This window comes from Malus domestica, chromosome 03, assembly GCF_042453785.1.
Source record: "Malus domestica chromosome 03, GDT2T_hap1".
Classification (NCBI taxonomy): Eukaryota; Viridiplantae; Streptophyta; class Magnoliopsida; order Rosales; family Rosaceae; genus Malus; species Malus domestica.
The window spans coordinates 4303122-4324215 of NC_091663.1; the positions used below are offsets into that span (position 1 = coordinate 4303122).

Genomic DNA, 21094 nt, shown 5'->3' on the forward strand with positions numbered 1-21094 from the left:
GAGTGTAGAGAGTAGGGTAGAGAGGGATTATATGGGATTAAATAAAGGGATGTGTTATACACACATATCTCTCAGTTTTGGTTGTTTGATCAAATGAATAAAAAAAAATCAAAAATTATAAGGTGTGTGAGAAATAAAAATAAATGTGTGGATAACACCATCCTAAATAAAATTTTCCAAATGTAAACATGAGTGGATTTAAATTGAAAATATTATAATGTAGTTTTTTTTAAGCATATAATGTATTTATTTTTAAATGTAGTTTAAAACTTAGGAATTTTTTTTTTAAATATCATATGAATTGATACATTATTTTCAATATTTCATATAAACTAAAATTTTAAACAATCTGTTATATCAATTTTCTAAAATCATTAGTTCTCATCTCATTTGAAATTTTAGTTCATATGAATATCATTTAAAATATAAGTTCATATGACAAATTGAAAACAATGTACAAGTTCTTATGATATTTCAAAAAAATTTCTATCACAACGGATGAATTGCCTTGGTGACAAATTATTACCACCCTTCATCTTCAATCCAATGCATTCATAATCCAAAAATTTCCCCTCACTTTGCTTTAGCTTAAAATATTATAATCGCTTGTAATTAAAAAAAAAAAACTCCTTATATATATTTTTTTTGGTGAAGGAAAAAAATCCTTATATATTAATATGAGGGAAATTTGAGATTTTAACATTCTAGTTCTTAACAAGAATCAGCGCCCCTACTTCAGCCAAAGCCATGTGATCTGATACTTCCATATTTTCTTCTTCTGTTTCTCAAAAACTATTACTCTCATGTGTATCCTAGAAATGTACATAATTTGATGAATTCAATTTCCAAGTTGTTTTGTTTTCATAAAATGTCTAATTTTCCAAGTTTATAAATTTTCAACGTAAAAAATTCTAACAAGTGGTTGGATTGGATGTAAACCAAATTAAAAATTCTGATTTCCCTGTTCAAACGCAACTTAACTTGGCAAGAGATATATGGAGTCAGAGACGTTATATTCAATTTCTCCCCTCGTACAATCGCATGTATAAAAAACACACATAAATTTATCTTCTTTGAACCGACGATATTTTTTACACTAACAAAAAATGGTGGGCTTAGTCTCACAATAGGTTAACAATAATATGATTCAAGTTCAACTAGTATTGAACTCAATATCTCTCACTTATAAGTAAAAAAAAAAATACTACTCACCTTAGTATCAAGTAATATTAACTTCATTTTTAAGGAAAAAGAAAAAATAATTGTTTCAGTTAATTAAAAAACCAGCTCAAGTATTATGCCTTTAACTTTCTTTTGAGCCTTTCGGCATCTTTATTTTAAATGAAAAAGGTAAAGATTAACTTTTTCTGCCTTTCTTCTTAAGGAAAACTAATGAAAATGGTTTGAAAACTTTGAGTTTTAACGATAAGGACAAAATAAAGGGTAAAGTGAATAGTATCATGATTGACTTTTTAGTGTAAAAATGTGATTTTTCGTTAAAGTAAACAGTACCGGATGATTTTCGTTAAAGTTCCATTCTTTTTATTGTACTTGGTAGAGATTAAGCCACTTCTTTTGACCGTTGAAAGAGGAGGATCCACGTCTAAAGTAAATCTATCCTCAATTATTTGTTTCTGACAGTAATTTACACCTCTATTATTGGACGTTCCTCGTTTTTCACGTTATGAGAGAGAAATTTAAACACTGCATTGTATCTGGTATCTTTAATCATATCATCCTCCATTGCACAATTTGCACTTGTGATATTGTATCGAAGAGAGAAATTTAAACACTGTGATTAGCTGAGCTGAGCAGAGCAGGGAATTGAAGAGATGGCAGCTGAAGCTGTGCTTACTTTTGCTGCGGAGGGAATACTGAACAAGGTGCTTTCACTCGCTGCTCAAGAATTCAGTCTTGCGTGGGGTTTCAAAGCTGAACTCAGAAAGCTTCAAAAGTCCTTCGCCAGCCTTGAACGTTTCTTAGCTGATGTTGCCGACCAACCAAAAGGTAGTATATATTTCTGAATTCTCTCGTAATCTCACGCACACATGATACAATTACAAGCTATTTAACTTCTTTTCATTCTCTAACAGAAAAGAGCAAGTCAATGGAGGAATGGGTGAAGAACCTCAAAGACGTTGCTCAGGATGCTGAGGATGTCTTGGATGAATTCGAGTACGAAGTTGCTCGGCGTAAAGTCGAAATCCAAAACCATATGAAGAAAAAGGTTCTTAACTTCTTTTCACTCTCCAATCCACTTGCATTTCGTCTTCAAATGGCGCATAAAATTCAGAAGATCAATGCATCCTTGGTGGATCTCAAGAGTGAAGCCTCTGTTCTTGAACTAGTTTCCAAGAATAAAGATGCAACCCCTCGAGGAAATGGATGCGACAGACAAACCGACTCACGTATTGGCAGAGATGAAATAACTGTTGGAAGGGAAGGTGTTGTGTCAAAAATAGTTGCAACCCTGACCGACTCCAAATACAATCAAGAAAATCTTTCGGTTATGGCCATCGTGGGAATGGGAGGCCTCGGCAAGACAACGTTGGCCAGGTCAATTTACAACGAGGATTCTGTACACAAGTTTTTCGAAACGAGAATATGGGTTTGTGTATCGAACCCTTTTGATGTCAATTTAATTCTACTTCAGATGCTAGAGCAGCTTAAACCGGCAAACGCCCCTTCTTCGAAAGATAACCGGGAAGCTCTGCTTAAGTTCCTTAATGAAGAGTTGAAAGATAAAAGATACTTACTCGTACTTGATGACGTTTGGAACGAAGATTCCGGAAAATGGGAGAATTTGATGGAGTGTTTGTCAAAGCTTTATTCTGCTGCAGGATCTAAAATTGTTGTCACTACTCGCAGTGGAAATGTTGCATCAATCTCTGAAAAATTACTTCCACGACATGATCTGAAACACCTTTCAGTGGATAAATGCTGGTCCATCATGAAAAATAAAGCGTTCCCCAAAAATGCTGATATAGCTACTGAGTTCCAGACAGTTGGAATGAAGATTGCTGAAAATTGTGGTGGTGTTCCATTAGTAGCAAAGGTGCGTACCATTATTATGTATCTTGACATAGAATTTTCACCTTTTTTATTTTTATTTTTTTATGTTTTCATTTATAAATTAGGACGATACTGGCATCCACACCATGGGATACACCACCTTATCAATTAAAGTAGTTAAGCTACATAAATTGGATGAATTATTTTGTTATGACTCAAATTGGTATTTTTAGGCTATCTAATAGTTAAAACTTTAAAGTCAATTTTAATCTAAAATTTGGCTCTAAAATTGACTTGGTTTGAACTAAGTGTAGCGATTAGTTTGGATTGGACTTTATCCCGTCTTATGTTTGGTGTTAACTTTGGATTAGAGAGAGGATAGTTCTTAAATTATTACCCGAGCGAAAATTAGGTCTGTAATTATTTTTACAAAAAAATTAGTTCTTAAACTAATAAAAATCTATCACTTACATCTCTAATATTAGATTTGAAGTTATTATATTTAATTTTTTGTCAATTTAATTCATATGACTTACATGTGATACACTTTAGAGTGTAGATTGGTTTTAAGGACCTTTTTTTTCGAAGAAATAATATATGAAATTAACTTTGGAGGGTAAATTGCACGTCAAATTCGCAACCTATATACAATATTAAGGTATTATAAACAAGAAAATGATGGCACTACCCTCTAAAATGTATCATGCGATTAAAGTTGACAAAAAATTGAATAAAATAGTTTTTAATATAATATTGGAGATTAAATTAGCAATATTTAAGAAATTAGAGACTTATTTTACCAAAAATAATAATTTAAAGATCTAACTTTTACTGAAATGATAATTTAATGATTAAATCGACAATTCACCGTAAAACATATAGTGCAGTTAATATATTGTTTCATTTAAAAAGAAATATTTTAGTTTGACCATTTAGGACCATGTTTCCGCAAGGGGTTAAATAACGAAGTTTAAGGCGGTGCAAGTTCCGCCACTGAGTACTACGATTTAGTGGTATTTCATTTAATTTGAGTGAGAGATCTTATGTTCGATTCTCGTCAAAGACGATTTGAACCATATTATTGCTATCCTATTATGAGACTAAGCTTACCCTTCCTCCTCTCCTTAGTGTAATATTATCGTTTGTTCATAAGAAAAAAAAAATGGTGCAAGTTTGGATTAATCAAGTTCTTACATAGTCCCATGTTTAGTGAAAAGCGGATATATGCTAAATAGGGTAATGCGGAAAGTTAATTTGGTGAAACAAACGTGCTCGAAGTGTTATGTCATTCTCGATACACATTAAATAAGAGTCAAATATAATGTTTGAAGTAAAATGTAGACATATTTTACTATTTGAGGCAAATGTAAAATTAGCAAAATAGACAAAAAATGACTCATTTTCTTAATCTTGAAATCAAAATAGGGCAAACCGCTCGTGCACAAGCCATGCACAAAAGCAAAATAATGAAAATACCCACGTATAAAATGTAAACCTCAAATCTGTGTAAAGTACATATCTTTAATGGTTTTCTAGAATCTAGACCCCCACATATCCCCTAACTCCGTTAATTGCTCAATACATGTCCACAACAAAATTGATACACGTTCCAAATATTGCATCAAGAATCCTAATGTTTCACAGCAAAACCGATACACGTTCCCATCCTCCTCCTCCTCCTTCCTCACCACCCTCTGAATCAACATCTCATATGGATTATTCTTTATAGGAGCAAATTACGTCTTCGAAGAAAAACCCATATGGATTCACACTTTTACGAAGAAAGGGGAAAACTGAGAGAGAGAGAGAGAGAGAGAGAGAGAGAGAGAGAGAGAGAGAGAGAGAGAGAGGAGAGACCACAGCAAAACCCATATGAAATTGGGGGAAAGTTTGGGTTTTTTGGAGATGTGGGTTTTGGTGTCGCCGTTGAGGTGGTGGTCCGGCGAGGAGGCCATTTGGGGATTAGGGTTTGGGGGAGTTGATGATGGAGCCGAGGAAGAGAATGAAATGGGAGAGAGTAGAGAGAAAAATCAGAAAATCGGATGAATTAACCCACTTATATACAAGGGTAATTAGGTTATTTTTAGTTGTAGGGAAAAATCATATTTTTGTCTTATTGTTGTGCATGACTTGTGCATGTCCGGTTTGTCTTATTTTAGTCATAAAATTAAGAAAATTGGTCATTTTTGACAAATTTCCAATCAATTATGACTTTGCACTTGATTCTAGTCATAACTCGAAATTTTTTTATGCATTGGACAAAATTGAGCCAAATTTTAATTATTTGATTTTAATTTTTTTATGTACATTGAAGATTAGATCATGTACTTTCTAAATTATTTTAGGACACCATGAAAAGTTTAAAACTAACTTAGAAACTTTTTTTTTTCTGTCGTATCTTTTTTCTCCTTATTTTTCATCCGATAAAAAAGAAATGGTGGAGAACATTATGCAGTTTGCATATATCCAAAAAATCGTTGTAGTCATAGTTAAACTACTTTATTCTATTAACTATACAAACTCTCATATCCAATTAACAGGTTTTGGGAGGCATTTTGCACACTAAAAAGGGTATTCAAGAATGGTCATTGTTTAAAGACAATAAAATATGGGACAACTTATCAAAAGGAGAAGATAGAATTATGCCAGTCTTGAAGTTGAGTTTCGACAATTTAGAATCACCACCATTGAAGCAATGTTTTGCATATTGCTCAATGTTCAAAAAAGATTTTATAATTAAAAGAGAGAGCTTGATTCAACTTTGGATGGCTCAAGGACTACTCAACCCTTCACCTGGCGAAAATAAAGATATGGAAGATATAGGCAATGAATATTTTGATATTCTATTGCAGAGCTCCTTATTTCAAGATGCTTCAATGAGTGACAATGACATTGTTAGCAAATGCATGATGCATGATCTTGTGCACGATTTGGCAGAACTTATATCCAAATTTGAAATCTTGACGGAAGACTTATGTGACACTGGTAATGCAGTTGAGATTCGACATGTTGCTCGGGTTTCTACTTCTGTGCTGTATAAACTTCCAGAAAGAAGTGCTAGGAAATTGCGGTCGGTGTTTTTCAACGATGGTGAAGTTCCTAGGAACATTTTGGCACGGTTCAAAGCTCTACGTGTCTTAAATTTGTGTAATGCTAATAATGAAGAATTTCCAGTTTCCGTTGGAAGGCTGAAACACTTGAGGTATCTTGACATTTCTGAAACAAGATTCAAAGCACTCCCCAACTCTATAGGCAAGCTCTATAACCTACAGACATTAAGAGCAACAAAATGTGTCATTAAAGAGTTTCCAAAAGAACTGCAAAACTTGATCAACCTGAGGCATATTTATTTTGATCAGAGTATGAAATTTCCACAGGGGATAAGGCGGTTGACTTGCCTTCGAACATTACCTTACTTTTCAGTGGGTAATGAGATTGGTCGTCAAATTGAAGAGTTGGCTGGCTTGAAACAATTGAAAGGTAAATTAATTATTCGTAATTTGGAGCACGTAAAGAATGGAGAAGAAGCAAGGAAAGCTAAGTTACATGATAAGACGGAAGTATGCCATTTAAGCTTCAAATGGACAGAAGATAGGTCAATAACCAACAACAATGAAGAGGGGGATGTACTGGAAGGCCTTCGACCGCATCCTGGGTTGGAGAGCTTACGTATTAAAAACTTCATGGGAGATAGGTTTCCATCGTGGATGATACTGCTCAACAACTTGAAGGAGATTCAATTACTTGGATGCGACAAATGTGAAGGAGTCCCACCGCTTGGTCATCTACCCAATCTTACGGAGCTTAAGATTAATGGAATGGCTAATTTGACATGCCTTGGAGCTGAATTTTATGGTTATGATCTTGACCACAATGTAGCCAAGACAAGTAAGGAGAAAATTACTCTATTTCCTGCACTAAAAGTATTACATATTGTGAAGTGCAACAATCTAATTAAATGGATGGAAGCGCCAATGATGTCAACACAAAAAGTTGTGGTTTTTCCTTGCCTCGAGGAGTTGGATATCAAAGATTGTTCCAAATTGAGAAATGTTCCGAGTCATTTTCCATCTCTTCAAAAGTTGGTGATAAATTCTAGTGATAGTGGAACGCCAATAGAAGAAATAAGCAGTGAATTAACAACTCTTGTTTCCTTCGAAATAGAAGGTATTAAGGAGCTTACCTGTTTGCCACAAGGAATTTTGAAGAACAATAATAATCTCTCATCTTTGAAGATCAACGGATGCGATGATTTAACTTGTATTGCCCCCGATGTATTTGGATCTTGCGGCTCTCTTAAGAGATTGTCTATTAGGCGGTGTAAAAAGTTGAGGCATTTGCTGGATAGGCTAGACACACTCCCTCTCCTTGAATACCTGAATATTTGGAGTTGTGATAGTCTAGAGTTGATTCCAATTACACAGGGCATGACATCTCTTCGGGAATGACATATTAGTTATTGTAAACAATTGTCAGGCCTACCGAGTGGGATACGGTACTGCCCCTCTCTCCAGGAATTGCATTTACAAGGTTGCGATGGTGTAACATCGTTTACATTTGACACCCTTGCATCTCTTCGCCGTTTGTATATTTATGGATGTAATGGACTATCAGGCCCACTGAGTGTATTGGCCTCTCTCATGGATTTGAATATACAGAGTTGCCGTAATCTGACATCAATTGAAATCAAAGGCGGCGTGTCCTCTCTTCCGCAGTTGACAATCAGAGATTGCGAAGAATTATCAAGTTTACCTGCTCTTCCTCCCTCTCTTAAGGAATTGGAGATGCGTGGATGCCCAAAGGTCCAAAGTAACAGCATTAGTCTGCAATCTCTCCAGAAATTGTATTTACAACGTTGCGATGGACTATCAGGCCCACTGAGTGTATGGGCCTCTCTCATGGATTTGAATATAGAGAGTTGCCGTAATCTGACATCAATTGAAATCAAAGGCGGCGTGTCCTCTCTTCAGAAGTTGAGAATCAGATATTGCGAAGAATTATCAAGTTTACCTGCTCTTCCTCCCTCTCTTAAGGAATTGTTGATAAGTGATTGCCCAAAGGTAGCATCGTTTGGTGTCCAAAGTAACAGCATTAGTCTACAATCTTTTTCAGATTTGCCCACCTTCACCTCCCTTCGAGAACTGACGATTCGCAATTGTGAAGGATTGGAAAGTTGGGTGAGCGGGCTGCAGTTTCCACTCTCTCTTGAGGGGCTGACAATAGAGGGTTTCCCTAATTTAGAGATTCTTCCAAGTTTAGACAACCTCACTTCGCTCCGTTATTTGGGGATTGTAAATTGGCGAAAGCTAAAATATCTGCCGACGGGGTTACGATGGCCCCCACGCTTGAAGCAATTGAGCATCGGTGGGTTGTGGGAGGAGCTCGATTCCTTCCCTGATTTTCAAGTTGGATCATTAATGCACCTTACAAGCTTAACCTTGTATGGTTGGCCTAAGCTCAAGTCTCTGCCTCAACAAATTCAACACCTCACTTCTCTAACATCATTGAGTTTATATGACTTGGGCGGAGTGGAGACTTTGCCAGAATGTTTGGGTAGCCTTACATCTCTAACATCATTGGAGGTACGTGGATTTCACTTACTGGAAACTTTGCCAGAATGTTTGGGTAGCCTTACATCTCTAACATCATTGGACGTACGTGGATTTCACTTACTGGAAACTTTGCCAGAATGTTTGGGTAGCCTTACATCCCTTACATTTCTGTCTATTGGATGGTGCGAGAATCTGATGAATTTGCCTATTGTCCAAGCTATGCAACGCCTCACCAAATTACATACCCTGCGGATTATTGAATGTCATCCCCTTCTAAAGCAAAGATGCAGCAGGGACAGCGGCACAGATTGGCCCAAGATTTCTCACATTCCAAATATCTACGGTAATTGTTTAAATTCTTGAAATGAATTTACAGAGTTTCATGTTACATGCTTATCTCTTTTCTTCTTTTATTCGTCTCAACTACTACATACAAATTTAAACTAGCATAACAAAAGTTATTTATTCTTCTCCCTCTTCTTTTAAATCAGTTGACGGAGCAATCATACAATCGTTGAATCGAAGGTAGGCAGCACCTTACCAAACTACAGCAAATGTGTATTGGAAAAACCAAATTTCATGGTGTGCAAGGCCACAAGATTATTTGTATTCCAGTTTCATGTTCAAACCAACTCCAAATGGCTCCATCACTTATGCATCTTACAAGTTTAAAGTTGAGGGGTTGGCCTGTATATGAATTTGACGGAGTGGAGACTTTGCCAGAATGGTTGGGTAGCCTTACATCCCTTACAGAGCTGAGGATTGGGTATTGCAAGAATCTGACCAACTTACCTAGTGTCCAAACTATGCAACGCCTCACCAAATTACAATCTCTAAGGATTGAGGGATGTAGGCACCACGGCGCAGATTGGGTCAAGAGTTTACACATTCCACAAATCATAAGTACGTTCTGAAATTATTGAAATGAAATTACAGAGATGATGTTACATGTTTATCTCTTTTCTTCTTTTATTCGTCTCAACTACTGCATACAAATTTAAACTAGCATAACAAAAGTTATTTATTCTTCTCCCTCTTCTTTTAAATCAGTTGACGGAGAAATCATACAATCGTTGGATTGAAGGTAGGCAGCACCTTACCAAACTACAGCAAATGTCATGGTGTGCAAGGCCACACTTGTCCGAATGGCTCCAACTTCCACATTGAAGTTAATCCATGTAAGCTTTTCTAATCCGCAAACAGCTCCTTGTTTCATCCATTGCATGCTAGCATGTAACTTCTGAATTGGCTCATAACTTTGTTGTTGAGAAATACATTGTAATCGAAGCGGACTTGGTTGTTCAACCATCAGTCGATCACTTTTAGTTCTACATGGCCAGACTAGTTCTCCTTATCATTCACGTTGTTTTGTTCCAAAACGTTTTAAAGTGGAATTTTTCTTCTGGTCAGATTCTTACGAGAGTGATACTGTTGTTAATTTTTGTGTCTTTCCTAGCAGAACATTAAAGATCTCGGGACTCTTTGGGATTCAATGAGAAAGTTGAAATATTATTGTTGGTGTGTTCGAATATAAACCAGATTAATGCTTTAGATTGTTATAACATAAACATACGAATCACTTGAACAAATATCTGTAAACCAATTCAACAATTTCGATTGCTATTCATTCTTATCAAAACAAACAATAACTAAACCATAAACAAGAATGTTCTGCATATGCTTATACATGTTCCGCGCGTATCACAATTTTTATAATTGTGTTGCCTCCGTAGTTGGTAATACTTTGTAAACCATAAGACATGTTCATTTTGCAGCAAGCCCATTAGACCTTGATTTTACTCATGAGAATCTTCGAGGGAATTTTTGTTTTTCCGGTCATGGAACCTTGATTTTACTTGCTCTGTATCAGCGGTGGCAGGGGATATGAACTTTTATGGCCTAGGAAACGAAAATGCTAGAGGCAAGGTGTTCCTGCTGTGAAAAATGCAACATATAAAGTATGCAAGCTTTCATGCTGCGGTCATGTCAGGCTATCTGTTTTAATTAGCAGAACTAGTTTGAAAACTAATACTCATGGTAATAGTTCCAAGCATATTATTATCAGTTGAAAAGTTGAAATTTGTGCTTTATATTTTCTTAAGTTGTTTTGGTGTTATCTTTGTACAGGGAGAATTGGGATTCCATTCAAAATTCGTGTGGATCAGTATCATTCTTCAACTTCAATCATCTTTCCTTATGGACACAAATTGGTAATATTTTATCTTTTCGATTCCAACTGGTCAATGTTCTTTGTTGATACTCGTCACCAAATCGAAATGTATCCTTAAGAGTTTACAGATATTTGAATTCAGTTGATTTTTGTGTTGTATGGGTCTTTAGAAGCTTGGGCTTCCTAGCGTCCTTTGTGCCTTGCATTGCTGTGAAAGGAGAGTGCAAGAAGCAGCCAACTGTTGAATAGAGGGAGAGCTTGAAGCTTTGAAGCGGAAAAAACTTTTGTACTACCCTAATTGTAACTCTCTCTCTTCACTTCCTTTCTAAAAGACTCTCTCATGCTCCTTTCGAAATGTAACCTACATTATTATAGTAAAAACCAGAGAAACTTCTAAACATGGACGTAGCTCATCTTGCAGGCATGGAAGGTTCGTACAATGTTCTATGGACTTAGTACTGTCTTTAAAGAAAGAAAGAAATTCTGGATGCTTCGTTGGGGATGAGAGTCTGTAAAATCAACTCCGGTATATACGGTGTGCTTTTCTCCTTTTATTTTACATTGAACAATCTAAGCACACATTTTTTCCCATTTTCAGGTTTTCTCCATTCATATTCACCATGAAGTTTTAGTCCTTCTGCCATGATGATAACGATGTCGTAAGAGTCATTTGTGTTGCAAAACAAAATTTCTCAGTTGCTTGTAAAATAGTAAATTCTTTTACATGGAATGCCATGATGATAACGATGTCGGTGCAGGTCCATATTGGGTACTTTGGGTCACTCTTCCTGATGGTGTTCTCTAACCATTGTCTCAACACCTTAGCATTTTGCAGAGATTTCTTCGGGCCTTGAAGGTAACACTGTCTCCTTTGAGCCACTTTCTTATAAAGAAATAAAAAATTTATCTTTGAAAATTTATCTATGGCAAGTGCCTTCGCCCATGAGCGGTAGGTCTCGGGTTCGAGACTTGGGAGCAGCCTCTCCATAAATGGGGGTAAGGCTAGCCGACATTCACCTCTCCCAGACCCTGCGTAAAGCGGGAGCCTTGTGCACTGGGTACGAAATATAAACCGTGCGTTGCAGATATGAAGGGAGCAGTCTGTTACATTAAGCAGAAAATTCAAGCTGCAAACAAGTTACTTACTCCTACAAACATGTGCATTCTCTACCCCAACCGTCAAGGATAAAATATAACATCTTTCCTTTTTCTGCAGTTGTGTTGTGGTGGAGGACATCGGCATGGGCCTTGCAGTAGCCAAAGTTGCTGAAGTATATCGTAACCAAAAGCAGGTAACTTACTGATACTATATGAACAAAAAGAGTGCTTCCATATTTCCCACCTTCTTGGTATCTCAGATTATGCTTCTAATTTGATAGAAAGTTCATGAGCATGCTTTTGTGTGTAATCCTTGCTAGTCATGTATGTCAAATTTTTAGGGCAATCAAATGAGAACCATGTTCATTTCATCTCTTAAAACTCCAATTTCCGGTACATAGCTGAAGAAGACTTTCAAAATGCATATGCAAACTTTGACTTCTTTGGAGATTCACCTGAGGAGTGATTTTACTTGGGAACCTGCAGAAGCCTTTTGTCAAACAGTAACAGTTTATGAATTAAATTAATTCATTCAAGGCCGGTCCTCCATCTACAAAATGTTGGTGAAGGGTCGCAAAATGTTGGTGAGGAGCCTCATGATCATGAAATTATTGAAGATGATTTCTTGAAGGTTGAAATTTCATGGAGTTTTGCTTAGAGTGGTTGTATATGATTTTACTTTTGATTGTTGGGGTTTACACTCTGCCCCACCCATTGTATGTTTTCTCAAGTAATATAATTTGGGCGTGAGGGCCTAGCCCCCCAGCTTCGACTGGGTTCCAGCCCTCTTTAAATATATATTTTTTTTAAATATATGTTTGTGTATTAAAAAAATGCACCTTTTGAGCCTTCGCAATGTGCACTAAAAAAACTTACGACCGGCCCTGACAACACCTTGCAGGGACGGAGCCACCATAGGCTTACTAGAGGTGGATGCCATTTAAGATTATTTACCTTATTATGGCATCTAATACTCCTAAGTTGTCCGTGTAAGTTCTTGCAGCAGATAGAAGAGTGACTTTTAAATTGTCAAGAGGCCACTAAAGAAATTAAACTCAACCAAATGATGTATCTTGAAATAAATAAAATTCACAAAAGAAAATAAAAAGTAAACCCGTTCAAATGTGAAGGAATGGGCATTGTGACATTATTTTGTGTACAAACTAAATCTGAGACCAAGATGATCCTCTTTGGATTATGTTAGTGAAGATTTTGGGGATCCGTAAATTGTGTTCGTTCATCGTACATCGTGCGGTTACTTTTTGTCAAGTACTGTGTTTAATTTTATATAAAAATATTTAAAATAATTTATAACCGTACGATATACGATGAACGTATAAGATAAACCAACACAATATGCAATGAGGTAGTAATCCCGATGTAGATATTCCTGTTGAAGTACAAATTAGCTCTTCAAGGGCAGTCATTGGTGAACCTATTGATGGTGAATTATTACAAGGGCTTTTTACTGCCATGGCAAAGTAATTGGGAACCATAACCTACGAATTTCTTCCTCGGTGGATTATGTACCTTATCATTAGTCTATAGATTTTATATCTATAGACTAATGATAAGGGTAGAAATTTTTTTTTTTTAAATATTCGTCCCTTGATTCGAACTGTATATATTTTACTACAACATTTACATATCATCTCTACAAAGAAAAAATTAGGAAAATTTAAAACTACTATTAGTAAAGAAAATGGACGAATATGATTATACAAGAAACATTAAATTTAACCCAACGGTCATATGATCCCGAATTTTGGTGATTTTTGGCAAACATGATCTTTGAGGTAAGACATAAAAGATAGATGACTAGAATCCTTAAACTACATTACATAGAGGACTCCACATATACGTATGTCAAAATATATGTCAAAAGCGTGTGTCACCGAATCTTAACCCTTACGTATAGATATATAAGAGTAGAAGATATTTGGATAAGGCAAATGGGTGTAGTGGTGGGTGTTGTGTTATACATCATCATTTGAACAAGAATTAAACACGAGACCTCGAATGCATAAATGAATACAATTTAACTATTTTGAGCTACAAGCATTGCTCAAACAATTCATTATTTTCCAAAATTTTCCCATAAAAAGAAATGAACAAAAAGGAAAAAATACGAAATAATGACTGGCTCTAGATAGTCCCAAAGATTATCCTTTCAATCCGTGTGACACAAGATCAGCCATTTTTCCCATCATCCAATCCAAACAGACCTCATCTTCCTCAAGAACTCATACAAATGAAACTGATCACTCTTCCTCTTCCACTCCCATCCACCACCACCGCCGCCACCACCCTCCTCTCCCCCAAACCCCAACTCCTCCGCTTCAAATTCAAACCCATATCATCTCTCCAGACAACTATCAACCCCCCAAAATCCCCGTTCCCGCCAAACCCCAAGTCCCCTGTTATTATCATCGGCGGAGGACTCGCCGGCCTCGCCGCCGCCACCCACCTCAACTCCCAGAACACCCCTTTCCTCCTCCTCGAAGCCTCCGACGCCGTCGGCGGCCGCGTCCGAACTGACGTCGTCGACGGGTTCCTTCTCGACCGCGGCTTCCAAATCTTCATCACCGCTTACCCCGAAGCCCAGAAACTTCTCGACTACCAATCCCTCGACCTCCAGAAATTCTACTCCGGCGCCCGTATTTACTACGGAGGTAGTTTCCACACCGTCGCCGACCCCCTCCGGGATTTCTGGAACTCTGTCAAGTCCCTCGCCAACCCGATCGGATCCATTCCCGATAAATTGCTCATCGGATTGACGAGATTTCGGGTTCTGACGAAATCCGACGAAGAGATATTCTCCTCCGGCAATGAAGTCTCCACGATGGAGCTGCTGAGGGGAATCGGATTCTCCGATTCGATCATCGCCCGATTCTTTCAGCCGTTTTTCGGCGGCGTTTTCTTCGACAAAGAGCTCGAAACAACTTCCAGATTGTTCAATTTCATCTTCAAGTGTCTTGCCCTCGGCGACAACACTCTCCCATCCAACGGCATTGGCGCCATCCCTCAGCAATTGGCAGCGAAATTGCCGTCTGATTCGATCGTTCTCAATTCCCGAGTCGCTTCGATTGATTTCAGCGGCGACGAGTCTTCGTCGCCAAGTGTGATATTGGAGAGCGGAGAGGTTTTGAGAAGCGAGCTTGGAGTGATAGTGGCAGTTGAGCAACCGGAAGCGGATAAGCTTTTGGCGGGAAGGATAAGTGGACCGGTCCGGACCAAACCGGCTCGAAGTACAGTTTGCTTGTATTTCACAGCAGACCGGGCCAACATTCCGGTTTCTGACCCGGTTTTGTTTCTTAACGGGTCGGGCAAGGGCATTGTGAATAATATGTTTTTCGCAACCAATGTGGCTCCGTCTTACGGCCCACCCGATAAGGCTTTGGTATCGGTATCGCTTGTCGGAGGTTTTGAGGATGTGACGGATGATGATCTGACGACTGAAGTTGTTCATGAGCTCTCTGGCTGGTTTGGGGGATCAATGGTGGGATCTTGGAGACACTTGAGAACGTATCGGATTAAATTTGCGCAACCAAATCAATGTCCGCCGCTCGATTCGGGGAGAAACCATCGGGTCGGGTCGGGTGTGTATGTGTGCGGTGACCATTGGACGACGGCCACATTTGATGGGGCGTTGGCGTCGGGAAAGAGAGCGGCAGAAGCTTTGCTTAGAGACAGTGCCTTGAATAGGGTTGTTTAGCTTATGACTTCATGTGTTTTGTGTTTCTTATCAAACAATGGCTTGTGCTTGTAAAGAGTTCGTGAATGCGTTTCTGGTGAAAATATTTTTTGAATTAATTTTTAGTAAAAATGTAAGTAAATTTTGAAAAAATAAGTGTTTTCTACAAGAATTATTAGTTACATGTTTCTTGCATGAAACATTTAAAGTGCTTTTAGAATTCGAAAATATTTTCATTAAAAACATTTTCAATTATTTTAAAAGCATTTCCAAACGAGTCCTAATTTTTACATAGAGTGAACCATTAATATTGTTGTCTTTTGGATTACAGCATTCAATTGAGGGGTACATGTAACTTTTGTATATTCTATTTTTCAAAAAATGTGGAATTTAAGATTACATTTTACAAGAAGTCATATCTTTCTTTTAGTTTGTAGTTTGAATTAGTTTTTCTTGTTGGAAGGAATTGGCTTGAACAAAATACATGCATAATACACTCATGTTATTGGAGAAATGTGCACATATAATTTTAAACGTAAATGGACAATATGTTGACACACCCCGTCCCGAAGGAGGGCATGCTGGCCATCACGTGAAAGTGACGTAACCATTTACACAGTTCGGAAGCTTAAAAAAAATTACAATTACTAAGATGACCCACCCGAGGGTGAGTCCTACTTTTGTGAATTCTGTCAGAACACCGTTGGATTCCTCGTGGCCACCAAAGCTCTGCTATCTATGACCTGGAGGGGCGCAAAACAAAATTGAGTGGGTCAGTAAAACAAAGTTTTTTCGAAAACTTTTCATTTAAAACATTTCTAACCCCTCGCCGTAAAACCTGTATACTTTCCCAGAAAATAGCATATATATAAACATATATATATATATGAAAAATCTCAAATCACAATCCTTTAACACTTTTCAGAAAAAAATATGCCATGCCAAGTGTCAAAAACATAATCAGAATGCATCAATATAAATCAGGTGAAAATAAATCAACCGGAGACCCTGAAGTAGTCCTGTACGGCTGATTCTAAAGCTCAACATCCAATCCAACCGGAGTCACCTCGGTGACCTGTACGGTCTAACTCTGCACGTCACTCGGAACTACATAAGGTAGTCTGTACGATGACAGGTGTATAAATACGCTCTAGTGCTTCTCACATCAATCATCAGCGCGCATATCTAAGGTCACCCACCAGTCGGAACCCCTCTAATGGTCTGTACGACTGGCATGTCGGAACCCTCACATGGTCTGTACGACATCCACCTACTTGGATCCAAGGCGAGCGTGCGGTGTGGTGAAATAATATAAGCACTAACACCTAGGGGCAGGTTATGAGCTTTTCAATGCAATTCAAGTAAAATAATTCATCTGAATAATAATAAGACTCACTTGTGCGTCCACCGCGCCAATTCACATATATATATGCATCAATTATCAATTCACATATCACATATTATGCATGCATGGCATTTTGAAACGTATTTTCATTCAAACTCAATTTCTGGGAAAAATATCAATAGTATATAGGTATAAACAAAAATACTGCCCACTCACCTGGAGTTCGCCCAACAACTCCCTAGCACCGTACATCAAGGCGTCATGACGATCAGTGCCTAGAACAATAATCAAATCCAACCTCAGAAATCCTGCCGATCGAATACATAACTTATATAAGACACGTCACTACGTAGTTCGATCCGGATGATCTGCAACTCAGATTTCAAATCCGTAACTTCCAGAGGTCCACAATGTACCTCTAGGACAACATCCTAAAATTTCATTACCATCCAACGGTCGGATCGTCAATTCACATTTTCACCTAACCACGAATCGTAACCAACTTAAGTTCAATTATTCAATTTACGTCCAACAATTATCAAAAATGAACCTAGAACCTCAAACACATACTAATAATGACATTGGCGGGCCATTGGCCACGCGCCGCCGCGTGGGCCGCCGCGGGTGGCGGTTGGCCGCCCCGGCTCGCCGGAAAATTCAACTATTTCCAAAAATTACCAAAATTTGTAGATTTGAAGATCTCAATGAGTAGAACAACTTTCATAGCTGTGGCCGCCCCGGCTCGCCGGAAGTGCTTCAATTTCACCAAAACCGTGAAGAACCCTAGAATTGGGTGTTTCCAATTCGACCTTCAAACTTGTTCCAACGCCTCTACTACCTCTTGGGCTTTGTTCTAGGTCCTAAAGGAATGCTAATGGTGTTATTAATTGAAAGAAAACATTTCAAAATTTGATGAATTTAAACAAAAAGGTCGCGGCACCCGTGTGGGTGTTCTTCGCGAAATCACCATGAAATTCAATGATTCTTGGGGTGAAACGTGAAGAGGGAAGTCCTAGATGTTGATTGGAAGTGGTACCTTGATTCAATTCGTCGGAAAATTGGACGAAAACGGCGAAAACCCGCCGATTGGAAGCACGGGTCGCGCGGGTATACGGGTTGGGGAAAACCCATTTCTTCCTTCTCTCCTCCGCTTCTCGCCCTCTCTCCTTTCCTCCTTTCCCTCCTCTGGTTGGTCAGTTTTCCCTCTCTCTTCTTCTGATTCGCCTCTCCTCCTTCTTCTCCGATTGGGCAGCTTTGCCCAATCCCTCTTCTTTTTGTTTTCTTGTTCTTCTCACGCGCACACACACACAAAAACTTTCTTTTTTTCTCATCCCAACCATCCATTTCAAATTCCATTAAATCTGGGCCGTCCATTTTCATAAAAGAATTTCTATATTTTACTAAAATTATAATTCCTTAAAAATCTCAAATTTCAAACGTTAATAACTTCTTCGATATAACTCCAAATCACGAACTGTCTGCGCCCACGCGTCCGTAACGACGAGTACTACGAGAATATGTCAAGAAAACAAATCTTAGATGGCACGACACAACGATTAACCTCGAATAATGTGCGTGCCTCAAAGGGCATTTTTGTAAAATCCTTTATTAAAACTTTAAAAATTCTTAAAATTAGGGACGGGCTGTCACAATGTTCTTCTCATTATATAATAATAATTGAAAAAATAAAACATTTAATTTTCTTTTAAAATATAAATTATTGTGAAATCTCATCCCCGGAATTTCACCATTCATTACGTATCTTGTTATTACAAACGACTGAGTACATGCGCAGTGAAAATTGGAACTTGGAACCAGAAAGATTTTACAAAATAAGTATCAATCATTTTATTCAAAATAGAGGGAAAAGATAATATCCCTAAATATAAAATATTATTGATAGAATAAAATAATAATAAAATAAAAAAGAGAGGAAGTGGGGCCTAAATATAAAATATTATTGATAGAATAAAATAATAATAAAATAAAAAAGAGAGGAAGTGGGGAGAAGCATCGAGAAAAGGGAAGAAGGAGAAAGGGAGGAAAAAGTAGGAAAGTTGAACGGAGAGGGGAATCCTCCTCCTTGTGAAGGAACAAGTTATGGCAGAGCTCCTCCGTTCCTTTTTCTGAGTAATAGAGATAGGAAATCTGCTTCATGCCTCCTTGTTTGCAACCGGATTAGAAGAAAGGGATTGAGGTTGATCCATACCATTGGGCAAAAGCGCGATTTCATTTGCCAAACCTATGGCATGCAAATTATCGGTAAAGATTCTCATATTTTCTTTAGTCTTTCCATGCAAATTACGGTTGTTAACATATCTTTTGTCTCTTACTACTTTTATGCAGTATTAGATTATATGCCCTGGACAAACCAATGCTCTCCCAACTTTACAGATGCCTATTTTAACATATGAAACAATTGGATCTCTTGGGTATAAATGTTTAAAAGGCATATATGGTAATTGTCCTATGTATGAAATATCTATTAAGGTCTCCATTTGTTTAACGTTATCAGACCTGTTGCACATGTTTGCAGTTGGAACGATTATATATGTATAAAACCTGAAGGGGATGGAATTGTTTCTTATTAAGGATGCTTTGTGTGTGTGTGTATGTATGTATTTATTTTCTGTTGAACTTACTTGTATCACTGGAATTCATATCATGCCTGCCATAACTGAAGGTATGATTCGGTGAACTACGAATGACTTGATCCCTATTAAGGGTACGTAGGCAATCTAACGAGGATGTTAGATGCAGCCATAAAGTATACGAAAATTACTATGCGAACTGATGCTTGAGTTATGCTTTGTACATATCCCGGAGGCGAGGTATGTTAGATATATAGATACTTGGTGACGTCATGTGTCGATCCTGAACATATGTTGGGATCGGAGTGTGACAATTATGGTCAAATATAAATGGACGACAAGGTTGATACTAATTAATACTAACTAAATATCGTTTATCTTATAAGTAGATGACAAGGTTTATAATCTTTCCATTTTTTTGGAGAGAAATAGGCGGGTGTAAGATAGGATAGCATTTCCTTAATGTAATTTTTCTTATTCCTTCAAGTTGGATGTAATTTTTTCGTTTCGTTCTTCACGATTACTTTGAATATATTTAATCATCCATTTCAACCAGTTGTAGAGACCAAACAAGATAAATAGATATATGTGGTATCAGTGATGAATCCAAAATTTAAACCTTGTAAACCTTGGGAGGTCCCAGTGTTAAAGGTTTCAGTTTTTTAGATAGAAATAAAGCGCGAAATGCGCAAAAGTAATTCAATTTATTCATCGAGGCATTTCATTAAATACTTGGTGGGGTTTGTTATCGTCTACTGAACCAAGTTCTGCACATGTCAAAAGATATTCACATATGTCGAAGCAATTTGATGAGTACTATTAAGATAATTTGTCGAGAGTTGTAGATGCAACTTGCAAGAGGCATTTCGTCAAACACTTGATGGGCACAAAAATGGTCCGTACCAAACATTTAGAAAGTTCTTGGAAGACCTTCAAATATATATTTCTCGAACTCCAAACGGTTATGGTACCAACTTGGTCCCAATATGCATCTATAACTGTGTGGTCTAATATAACTTCATTGAGTAACACTACATTAGCGGTGTGAACTATTTGACCTTAATGGATTGAGACAGAAATCGGAGATGAATTTTCTTTAAAGAAAGGGATTGTAGTGGCTATGCCACACTCTCTAATCTCTGTCAGACTATTATCAACTGGCTCTCGTCGCTTTGGATTATAAGCTAAGTTTGTTTCCTGATCAGTAGTTGGTTTGGTTCTTGCCAGATCAATGGCAGCCATGCATTAACCGTTCAACATTTCTGTTGGTGCAATTAATTGACCATTCAATATTTCTGCTAAATAGTCGAATTATATTGAAATCAATATTTAAATCAATTATTTATTAACTTAGTAAACCCTATTGTTGTTATCACTTAAAAATACGGTCTAGTGATATTCTTCTTTATATGAGAGATATTATGCGCCAAAGGTGAATTAAACCATATTGTTGCTAGTCCATTGTGAGGCTAAACTCACCCTCTCACTTTTTAGTATAGATAATATCGATTGTTAAAAAATTTTAAAAAGGGAAAAAACCTATCGTTGTTGCCTTTAACGTGAAGAAAGTTTTGTTTCTAATCGTGACAACTCGTTATTGACATTGGAATATAACATAATATACAAAAATTG

The 21094-nt window shown here is 37.4% G+C and overlaps 3 protein-coding genes and 2 long non-coding RNA genes across 27 annotated transcripts; 4 read left to right on the top strand and 1 right to left on the bottom strand.

The window, feature by feature from the left end:
- Nucleotides 1-1634: 1634 nt before the first annotated feature.
- LOC108171493 (putative disease resistance protein RGA3) lies at nucleotides 1635-12645 on the top strand. 23 transcript variants are annotated; one of them, XM_070818825.1, is made up of 14 exons: nucleotides 1635-2007; nucleotides 2094-3055; nucleotides 5553-8907; nucleotides 9056-9467; nucleotides 9615-9742; nucleotides 10435-10601; nucleotides 10692-10774; nucleotides 10905-11034; nucleotides 11156-11260; nucleotides 11333-11393; nucleotides 11493-11590; nucleotides 11820-11871; nucleotides 11951-12026; nucleotides 12174-12645. In XM_070818825.1, exons 1-3 carry the CDS (start codon nucleotides 1833-1835, stop codon nucleotides 7458-7460), a joined length of 3045 nt encoding a protein of 1014 aa, XP_070674926.1. In that variant the 5' UTR covers nucleotides 1635-1832; the 3' UTR covers nucleotides 7461-8907; nucleotides 9056-9467; nucleotides 9615-9742; nucleotides 10435-10601; nucleotides 10692-10774; nucleotides 10905-11034; nucleotides 11156-11260; nucleotides 11333-11393; nucleotides 11493-11590; nucleotides 11820-11871; nucleotides 11951-12026; nucleotides 12174-12645. The 23 variants fall into 23 exon arrangements, with proteins under 23 accessions (XP_070674926.1, XP_070674928.1, XP_070674927.1 ...); XM_070818827.1 differs by having other exon boundaries at nucleotides 12234-12645; XM_070818826.1 differs by having other exon boundaries at nucleotides 10905-11020.
- Nucleotides 7653-8927, top strand: LOC139194605 (disease resistance protein TAO1-like). Its single transcript, XM_070819491.1, has one exon. It carries the CDS (start codon nucleotides 7653-7655, stop codon nucleotides 8925-8927), a length of 1275 nt encoding a protein of 424 aa, XP_070675592.1.
- On the bottom strand, nucleotides 11800-12365 carry LOC139194386 (uncharacterized). The gene is made up of 2 exons (XR_011579147.1): nucleotides 12230-12365; nucleotides 11800-12030 (listed from the first exon to the last, which is right to left on the bottom strand). It is a non-coding gene; the product is annotated as an uncharacterized lncRNA (long non-coding RNA).
- Nucleotides 12646-13827: 1182 nt separating the features above from the next.
- LOC103418736 (15-cis-phytoene desaturase, chloroplastic/chromoplastic) lies at nucleotides 13828-15645 on the top strand. The gene has a single exon (XM_008356843.4). It carries the CDS (start codon nucleotides 14084-14086, stop codon nucleotides 15545-15547), a length of 1464 nt encoding a protein of 487 aa, XP_008355065.3. The 5' UTR covers nucleotides 13828-14083; the 3' UTR covers nucleotides 15548-15645.
- Nucleotides 15646-18849: 3204 nt separating this feature from the next.
- On the top strand, nucleotides 18850-19462 carry LOC139194385 (uncharacterized). The gene is made up of 2 exons (XR_011579114.1): nucleotides 18850-19133; nucleotides 19218-19462. It is a non-coding gene; the product is annotated as an uncharacterized lncRNA (long non-coding RNA).
- Nucleotides 19463-21094: the final 1632 nt, after the last annotated feature.